The sequence below is a fragment of the Montipora foliosa genome, chromosome 1 (genome assembly GCF_036669935.1).
Source record: "Montipora foliosa isolate CH-2021 chromosome 1, ASM3666993v2, whole genome shotgun sequence".
Classification (NCBI taxonomy): domain Eukaryota; kingdom Metazoa; phylum Cnidaria; class Anthozoa; order Scleractinia; family Acroporidae; genus Montipora; species Montipora foliosa.
Genome location: NC_090869.1, coordinates 15235071 through 15242570, shown reverse-complemented (window position 1 = coordinate 15242570; position 7500 = coordinate 15235071). Strand labels below are relative to the sequence as shown.

The 7500-nt window shown below is 38.9% G+C and overlaps 1 protein-coding gene across 1 annotated transcript in view; it reads left to right on the top strand.

The window, feature by feature from the left end:
* LOC137975358 (uncharacterized) overlaps nt 1-5613 on the top strand; it is an 8519-nt gene extending 2906 nt beyond the window's left edge. The window contains exon 4 of the mRNA XM_068822456.1: nt 5153-5613. Coding sequence (XP_068678557.1) covers nt 5153-5595 — 443 coding nt within the window. The 3' untranslated portion in view covers nt 5596-5613. The remainder of the gene's footprint in view (nt 1-5152) is intronic.
* Nucleotides 5614-7500: the final 1887 nt, after the last annotated feature.

Below are 7500 nucleotides of genomic sequence, written 5' to 3'. Positions count from 1 at the left end.
ACGTCGAAATGAATTTTGCTAACAATGAAAGAATCTTGTTTGATTTTGGCTGAATCTGGTGCAATTGCCTGTTAATTGACTACTAGAACTAGACGCTCCGTGAGCGTAAGCTAGGTTGCCTGTGGTACTTGTAGCACATAAACATAAGGCGCTGAGTTGGGTGGTATTGAACTGCAGCGTTACAGTAAATTTTCTAAGTGGGTGGGATGGAGGTGATGTAGACCATTTGAGGGATCACCCAGACGTCATGCCAGCAATGGCCCTTTGGCTCACACGTTCACAGGTTGAATTATTTTGTAATGTTGTGTCCCGTTTTGAGGTCTTTCACCTTTTTAAGCCTTGGCAATAAATCCAGTTCAAAGATAACAAAACGCGCTCTTGAGTGAAACTCACTCGTTTCTTCTTTAAAGGAGCTACGTCACTCAAAATGATATAATTCCATGATTTGGGGTGCAGGGATGGCGCAGTGATAAGAGCAATTGCCTCCCACCAATATGGCTCGATTTCTATTCCCATACTCGGCGTCACTTGCGGGTTGAGTTTGTTGGTTCTCTACTCTGCACGGAGAGGTTTTTCTCCGGGCAGTCCGGTTTTCCGGAGTACCCGTACATGTCTAGAGTTGCACTAACCAAACGTTTATGTCACACACTAAGGAAGGGCTGAACATGACTGTTGTTTCCGCTTCATAATTTCTCTTCTTTTCACTGTAATCTGATGACAGGTCAAGTCTTTTTTTTGGTTTACATTTGCACCAAATGGTATCGCAAAAGCCGGGAGTTACGGTGTAGCACTTTTATTTCGCGGGGTTTAATTTTAGCGGATTTTGGCAACGTACTTGATTCGCAAAAATAAGTTCCAGCAGAAAAAAAACCGTAAAAATTTACTCCCGTTAATTTAATAGCTAAAAGTGGCTTTTAATCCACACACAGTTTGGTCAAAAAGATCGTTTATGAGAAAAAGCAATTGGAGCTTGCTACAAAAAAAACGAAACGTTAAAAGGTTAAGACAATATACTTTTCCACTCTCTGAGGCATAAGAAACGAACTCAAAACAGTCAATCAAAAGGTCAAGTTAACCATTGTCTAAGGCCTCCACGATGCCACATTTTTTCCAAGTTCTCGATGATTAAAAGGTTTTTTTACCAAAAAGTAATAGAAGTTGAAAATAGTCTTGCTGCTTGAAAAGAAAACCGCAAAAATTACTTCCCAGCGGAAACTTTAGTCCGAATTCGCGCTGCAAAAAATTGTTCCCGCAACCCTCAAAAAATTGCCAATTAGAGTTAAACAACGTACTTTTTAGCCAAGAAAGTTACGTCTTTCTGTCTTTAATTTTGTTGTAATATTTGACTGAATATTAATATTTCATCTGTCGGGTCGGGAAGCCTTCTTTGTCAGGTCATTGACCCGAGGCCGGTCTCGTCTCTGAAACAATGTTGATCAATCCCTTCACTGAAGAACCATTTCTCTCAATAATGAAGCAAAAAATGGACAAACTTTCCTTCAAATAATTCTTCACTGTCTCATTTTCATGTTTTTACCTGAATACTGTGCAGAGTTGAACACAAAATAAATGTCAAATTGCCAGACAACTGAGATGCGACTTCAGTAAACAATGTGATGCAGTCAAGGCGTTCGATTCCTTTTAAGGACGTTGCCTACTAATTCAAAGGTATTTTTGCCTCAATTTATGATTGTGCAGGAAAGGTAGATCTTCTCAAGTGTTATTGAAATTCAAAAAAGAAAATTGGGGGTAACCACGCATTTTTCAAAGATAATTCTTGAACAACTACTGAAAATACAAAGCAATGTATGGAGTTCAGGCTTTCTCAAATTGAAGCTCAATTATCTCTTAACGAATGCCTGGTTACCCCCAATTTTCTTTTTGGATACCAAGAGTACTTACTAATATCTACTTTCTCTACATAGTTTTAAGCAGCGCAAAAATATCCCTGCATTAGTAAGCATCACCAATAGGAAATTCGAGTATCTGGAGATGCGCAGAACGTATGCACCGTCCTTAAACCGATACAGAATTTGCTATGTGGTTTCAGTCTTGTATATAACACCATAGTTAGCCAAATAACATGAGAAACAAAACTCACTTGATGATATCCGATGGCGAAAGATGCAATTGTGGTCGAAGACCATTACTCGTCGCTTTGAAGATTCCAGATATTTATTTTTCACCGCCTGTCTTGTTTATCCAATTGACTTTTCATTATTGAGCTCCATAAGAGTGTATTTTGTTTAAAGATCCATTAAAACGCCATTCACGTTACAATGAGTTTCGAAGCCATTGCAGGTTAAGTTAAATAGTCTACTGTGTCTACCGGATAAAATCTATTATGCATTTCTAGTACCCCCTCAAACTTACCAAACATACGCACAGACGCACTCTACGCACGAAGACACTACTTAGCAGAGGAGGGACAAGAAAGACTTTTCATGACACGGAAAAAAAATAAAACAGACAAATTAAACGCATTTTCAGACTGGGATTGCCATACTAGCAACCCAGTTATACGAGAATTTCTAGGGTTTCACAACAAGCATGCAGCCATCTGCCGTTTCCTCTTTGCCGTCTTCAATGTAGACGCTGTGTAGGTAGTGACGTTTAGTTGCGTGAAGATCAATTTCACAGATTAGTTACAGTTTTCAATAAGGACTTTGACTGGTATTATTCATACAGTGTGGTCGTTCGCATCGTCGCCTTGACACGTAGTTTTTAAGTTGGTAAATTTTTAATGAAATATTAGGGTTATTCAGGATAACTTTGGAATCATCTCTCGACGTAAGTGCATTTGTCTCGCTGTTTTGTTATTAGATGTTTTTAATTAAGAACGCTCAAGTCGTTTTCATTTTAGAACAAAGAGGTGATTTACCGACCGCGTGGTCTGTTCGCTAGTATTTAGTGATCGGCTTATTTTTCACCTTCATTCATTGTACTGCTCTTTTCTTTTCCGTGATCTTTTCTTACTTTTCTTAATTTTTCCTACTTCTCTTTATGATCTCCGAAAATAGCATCAGTGCATAACCGAGATCCTATTTGTTCATATCATAAAATATTGTAGTGTTCCAGTTTTTGTGGATATAACGCACTGTGCGTCTTTGACATCAACTGCGACTTTGTTACACCTAACAGCGACTCACAAATTTTTGGTTTTCACATGACGTCACAGCCACCATGTGCCCCTAAACAAAGAAACGGCGGCCACATTTGTGTCCCGACTCAATCCTCTGGGAATTGAACTTTATTATTTTGTTTTCCTTGAAAAACATGGCTGTTGATCACATGATTGAAAACCAACAATACTCACTATCAGACTGGTCCTCGATTAGAGCACGCCGGTTTTCCAAGCAAGCAAGAGGATGAGGTTAGCGAACTGGCATCCACCATACATGGACTTCTTCCTCTTCCTCTTTTAGCCCGTGGTCATTTTAAGGAGTACACCTGATTGGTTAGTTGTAATTACGTCATTAAAACTCGACACCAAAATAGCTTTCACAGCATGGCGCTAAGCTTAAAATAGATTGAAGAAAACAATCATGGGTCATGCGGATGTGTTCTCTCCAATCATCCTCTCTTTTTTATAGAGAGCACAATTGCAAAGGAAGGCCATGTCTATATTCTCTCCATGCAACCTTTCCAGGACTGTTTTTAGCTAGGTTGGGTCTAACTACGTTAGACGTACGTACAGCTTGTGTAGGATAAAATTTTCAGTCTACCACATAAGTTATCTTGTCTCCTTTTACGAAATTATTAGGTCACATAACAACACTAAGGCTAAAGCATAAGAACACTTTCGATACATACCACGAACACGCAAAGACATTTTGTGCGCTCTTATGTATTCGGGTTAATATTAGGGAGTTTAAGAAATGATTACGGCCATGGCAACAACAACGCCACAGAACAAGAATATCATTGGTTGAAATCGTGCTGCACGTGCGGCACGCATTTTATTCCTGAACTCTGCATTAGAACAACGTGAAATCACCAAATTTGAGTGACCACGTGAGTGAAAACGTGAGCGTACAAATATTTTTACTCTGAAATCGCTAGTATAAATTCAATTTTAGGATAATTCGCCCACATTGTACGAAGTGAACGAGACTAAATAATTGCAAAAAAAATTAGGATTGTGCAAAGTTACATTTGAAGTGGCGTTTTCGTCGCCATCTCCGTAGTGGATCTTAAAGTACTTATTAAAAATAACTAGAGCAAAACAGTTACTACTACTACTACTACTACTACTACTACTAGTACTACTACTTTTGACTATAATTACTGTAATTTCTTTTGTTGAGGCCGTAAGACATTTTATAGCAGCATTTTCATGCCGTGAGACATTTTATAGCAGTAAAAATGTTAGTCCGATACGAAATTGAAAAAAAAAATTTAAGTGGCCGTAATCAAATTTTCGTGATCAGGACCTTTTGGCGTGATAAAATATTTCGGCTGATTGTCTCAGCCTTCACTGGATATTGCATGAGCAGTCACGCGATTGTGGAAATTCAACCGAAATATCTTCTTACGCCCTGTTACGAAAAATAGCATTGCGTGACAAGCGTTACTTTCTAGAAGCTTCGCGAGAGTTCGTTGTTTGTTTATTTTAGATTCGTGCGTAAGCGTTTCTAAATCGGTATGTTTTGTAATCTTTCTATAATTAGATTGACTACTATTTTAGAAAGTTCTAGAAGTTTATTGTCAGAGTATATAAGTAGACGAGTCCAAGCGGAGTGTTTTTCTGACTAGTTTTTTACAAGCGAAGAGAGTTGGCGTTAGCCGTGTTTAGTCAAGTGTTACAGAAGCAGTGTTTATTCAAGTTGGCGGAGGCCGTGTAAGTTTATTGAGTACGTGTTGTTCAGAGTTTTACTTCGTGGAAACTACGTTCATTTTTGGAATAAATCTTCTTTTTGTTGTTCCGACAACCCTGCGTTCAGTTTAGTTTGCAAGCTACCTTTCCTCAAAACATTCGAACTCGTAACACGCGCTCGGTCGTAAACATGTTTCCAAGACACTCGAAGTTTGAAATAGGAAAATTGGAAATTAGGGAAATAGGAAATAATTACGTAATGGCGGCCTATAACCACAAATCATTTTAATTCAGTTTGATTCACTTTTTCTTTTTTTTTCATGTAATTTTTTTCAGCTCTGTATTGGATTCGACTTAACAAAGATGAGGTCTGTTTCGGTGCCAGGGATGACTCGTATGGAAAATTCACTATTCCGTCCGATGGAGCTCTTTTCAGGTTAAAGCTGGTGTATCGATCAGGTTATGTCACCAATAATAAAAACAAGGAACCGTTTGGAAGCCATTGGGGTTGCAAGCAAAGCAGGCTATGTACACTAGTCACTAACGCGACTAACGAAGTAATATTTCCACAAGATTACAAAACTGGCAGCTATTCCCTTGCTAACACCCACGTAAACTCCTCCGAGCTGCTTTTCAACTCCTTGCCCTCTCCCCAGAGAGTACGAGCTAACGAGGAATTTAGAATTTGGTTCAAAGCAGATCTTCTAGGTAGATATGAAAACGACAACTCTGGCCAGACCTGCGTTGAAGTCTTTGGCTTGTTTCAATCGATGGAATAGGGACACATCCTTTTCTGATTTTTCCCTGGTTGACACGTATGCCGCTAACATAAGCATAAGTTCAAGCATAAGCACAAGGTTGTTTACACGTGCAATAAGCATAGGGTGACATAGTTACGCTGGAGCAGTGAACAAATAATTTGGCGCTAAAATTTTAAATCCAAAATGGCGGACGCCGAGATGTTTAGCGAGGAGGAGATGCTGTTACTTGTTCCTCTATTGCGAAGAAGGAGAAGGCGAAGGGAAGGAGCAATAGATGAGAAGTCAAAAAGGGTTTGGGTTAGGGAAATCTTTCGTAGGAGGAAAGAGCACGGCGAGTTTCATAACCTGGTGAGGGAGCGCAGGCTGGGCGGTCAGGTGTAAAATAAAAATGACTTGCAATAACTTTAAACAAAATCTAGTTTAAAAAATTTTACAAAGTAAGCTTGTAAATTAAAAAACGTGCTTCTCTGTCTTCTTGTGCTTGTCCTGGTTTACACCGGTGACGCAACTACAAAAGCACAAGAGCAAGCACAAGAAAAAGGAACAATTTCCTTTTCTTGTTCTTATTCTTGCTTCGCCCCGGTTTACACGTTGATTTCTTGTGCTTATGCTTGAGCTTATGACTATGCTTGCGTCGTACGTCTAAACCAGCTTTTAGCATGTTGTAGATTGCTCTATAGACCGAACAGCCTAAAAGCGCTCAAAATCTTAAAATAGTTCTCAAAAGAAGCTCGGTTTAAGCGAAACGTTTCCTTCAAAATGTATTCTTCATGGGAATCGAATCTATTTTGCAAACTAAACAAGGTACTGAATAATGTAAGTGCCTAGTTTTTATTGAAAATTATAACGTGTTAAATAGCTGAAGTGTACGTACGCTACTCGTTTCAGTTAGCGATATACCGGCGAACGTTTCGTTTGCTTTATAGGAAAGTGTCTTACATGAGTTCCTTCTCCCATAATATTTACTTCTTGTGGATGGAACATTTTTCCTGTAATCATTTGCTCATTATAGCAATAAAGCTTAAATGCTCGTTTTGTTGTTAATGTTGTTATTTGTATTATGAACATGTCTTCCCGAATGTGCAGAAGTAAGTACAAAAACGCTCTTCTTGCGAAGAAACTGTGAAAAAAGAAATGAAGCAGAAAAGAAAACATCAATAAAAACGAAGTATTGTTAAGAGGAGACAATCTCGTGGACTAGGCATTTCCGTTGTCAATGAACTAAAAACTGATCGATCAGGTTATGTCACCTACAATAAAAACAAGGAACCGTTTGGAAGCCAAAGGGGTTGCAAGGGAAGCGGGCTATGAACACTTGTCACTAATGGGGCTAACAAAGTAATATTTCCACAAGATTACGAAAACGACTCCTATTTCCTTATTAACACTCACGTAAACTCCTCCGAGCTGCTGTTCTACTCCTTGCCTTCTTCCCTGAAAGTACGGGCTAAGGAGGAATTTAGAATTTGGTACACAGAAGATATTCGAAATGCTTGGGAAGAAGACAACTCTAGCCAGACTTGAGTTGAAGTCTTTGGCTTGTTTCAGGTGATGGAAGAGAGACAAGGCCTGATTTTCCCAGAGCAGGGAGTGCCGTAAATTGTTCTACTGACAAAAATCAAAAGCTTAAAAGCGCTCAAAATCTAAAATAGTTCTCAAAAGAACCTCCATTTTAGTAAAACATTGCCATCAAAATGTAAATTTAACCGGATTCGAATCTAATTTGCAAATTAAACAAGCTGATAAAGTGAAGTTATGATCCTCGCAGTGTTAACAATTGCGCACAAAAGCCTGAAAATTTCAGGACTTTATCGGGGTTTGCGATGTCGGTGCGACGCTCTAATCAACTGAGCTATGAAGCTACATATACTGGGAGCTGGTCATTTGTGGGTTCATGTGAAGCTATGATCTTCGCAGTTATTA